This window comes from Pararge aegeria, chromosome 16 (assembly GCF_905163445.1).
Source record: "Pararge aegeria chromosome 16, ilParAegt1.1, whole genome shotgun sequence".
NCBI lineage: Eukaryota > Metazoa > Arthropoda > Insecta > Lepidoptera > Nymphalidae > Pararge > Pararge aegeria.
Window position 1 is genome coordinate 8,130,668 of NC_053195.1, and position 2,381 is coordinate 8,133,048.

At 36.9% G+C, this 2,381-nt stretch overlaps 1 protein-coding gene across 1 annotated transcript; it reads right to left on the reverse strand.

Annotated features, from left to right (window-relative positions):
* Positions 1 to 326: 326 nt before the first annotated feature.
* LOC120630621 lies at positions 327 to 845 on the reverse strand. Its single transcript, XM_039899886.1, has one exon. The coding sequence runs from the start codon at positions 843 to 845 to the stop codon at positions 327 to 329; it is 519 nt and encodes a 172-aa protein (XP_039755820.1).
* Between the last annotated feature and the right edge of the window lie 1,536 nt (positions 846 to 2,381).

Below are 2,381 nucleotides of genomic sequence, written 5' to 3' on the forward strand. Positions count from 1 at the left end.
ATGCCGTGTTAATGGTTTTATAATTACGGTCGAGAATGATATTTAATATAACATGGGTTTGAATATCAGAAGCCACAATTATTGAAAGTGTTTCTTCTAACAATTGTCGATATTATCACATTGAATGTGGTTTTAATTACTTGTTAAAAAATAAAATATTTCCAACAAATTTCCGATGATTTATTTAAGTATTGTCTGAAGTCAACAAACAGTGCTCCATAAACGTTGTCTGTACACTTATACAAAAATATATATACATGAGTCCTTACACGTTATACGCTAACTGGCATATACATTTATTATACACATAATATATACGTTTAAGTTTATTTTATATAGGGCATGTTAGGTAGCGCATCGGGGCGTCTCCGGTGATGGTTCCCATGGTGCCTAAGATGTATTACAGCTTCTCTCATTTTCTGTTCTCTCAACGCCCGTATATATTCCTCGTCTATGGAATGTCTATTTTTTTCCCGTAACACCGGCTTCCTTGCACCCCTTTCATTGTCTTTGAACAAAACACACCAAAGACTCTTGTCTTTATTATCCCACAATAAAGACTTCGTATACTCCTTCAATCGTCTACTATTCTCCTCCACACGGCGCATCGCTATCTCGATTTTAATCAAGTCCTTGTAATGATCCGATATGGTCGGCGTAGTTGCGTTATTGCTTTCCTGTCGCACGCTTATATTAATTCTCGACAAGTAATAATTCTCATATTGGCTAGCTGAGCCTTTAGTTCGCAACAACCACACTACACTGGCGATGAAGGAACACGACACAACGAAAGTTAATATTAGTAAAGTCAGTCTCGTCACTGTGCTTGAGGACGCACAACTCATGTCACTTTTTGTTTACGTTTGGCCACGTATATTGCAGGATCGCACATAACGCGTAGCGGCCTCTACGATGCCTACGGCGTCCGCTCACTACGTGCTCTCGCTACGAACTGGCGTGCTCCGTATAGAGCGACGCTCAGCGCAGTCACTGTTTGTATCCGTTATAATTTGCAGTTCGGAGCCGTAGCTGCAGACGGTCTCGAATCCTTTGTGCGAGGTTTCCTTACGCTTCTTCAAATATCGTTGTACTAAATTATTTTAACTACAATGCAAATAATAAAAGCAAACCATAAACATAACAATTCATGCAATTGCAAAGAGAATTCGTTTGCATAAAAAGTAGATGCAAACGCATTAAAAGATATTAAATCAACCATTTTATTAATTATGTAGGAGATACGGAAAGAGTTTGTCGATATTCAGCATGTTTTCGTATAATATGGCAGGAAAAGCGTATACGATAACGATCTCGTCGCCATTGCAATTATATGGTAGCGCTTTGTGTCAAAAGAAAAACCTACACTGAAGGTTTACCGAGGCATATCAAGGCCAGGGCCCTGTCAGTGATTGTCAGGGACTAAGGATAAATTACTAGCATAGAATATAATAAATGTACATTCGTTCAGAGCGTCAGTTTCACTTTTTTAATTATTTCTGGTTGATTTATTTCATTACATCTTTGATCTTGTTTTACTAATGCAATTGCAATAATTCTAAATTATCTCTACGGATATAATAAGGAGAAAATTATTTCTTATAAAAAACTCACTACATGGCATGTCCCTGACGTATGTTTTATGTTAAAATGGCCCGAACCTTGATATATGTGAATATACCACGAACCAAATTACAGACTAAATATTCCTTTTGAATTAGGCAAAGTTGGCGAGCATTTTTCAGGAATTGTACTTATTTCAGTCGTCAATCTACATAATTTACTCTGTTTTCTTTTTGACAAAGCGGACAAAGGTTCGTCAGAGATAAAAATAAGCCAATCATAAAATAAATAACACATAAATAATGGAAGAGAACGAAGAGGCTCTTTTTTATGTAATTCGGTAATAATATTATAAAGGCGTTTGCCTTTATAAGCCGTTTTCAAAAATGTCTCGAGTTTTTTTTCCTTTTTTAAGCACCATCATTAAGCGCAATCATATTAACTCTCTATAAATCTTTTGCAATATTTCTTGTAAATTTTAGAAGAACAAGAAGCAAGATATACACAAAGCCATATATGAGCGCAATATTGGCCGCATATCGGCTATTTATGAAAGCGTGAGCACGTTTAATACGTTAGGCATACGAGCCCTCTCGTCACTTAACGACGGCGATTCGATATCGACGTCCCCCCTTCTCCCCGGTGTCGTAAAGCTTATAGCGAGTGATAGCGATCGCTCCGGTTTTCACCGGCAAACCGCTCTTCCAGTCTTTAAGCTACGATGCTTTCGACAATTAAAAATAATATCATCTCAATAGCTTGTTTTTTTTTTTTTTTCACTACTAATCAACCATATAAAAGCAAATTAAGACTATAGCGGG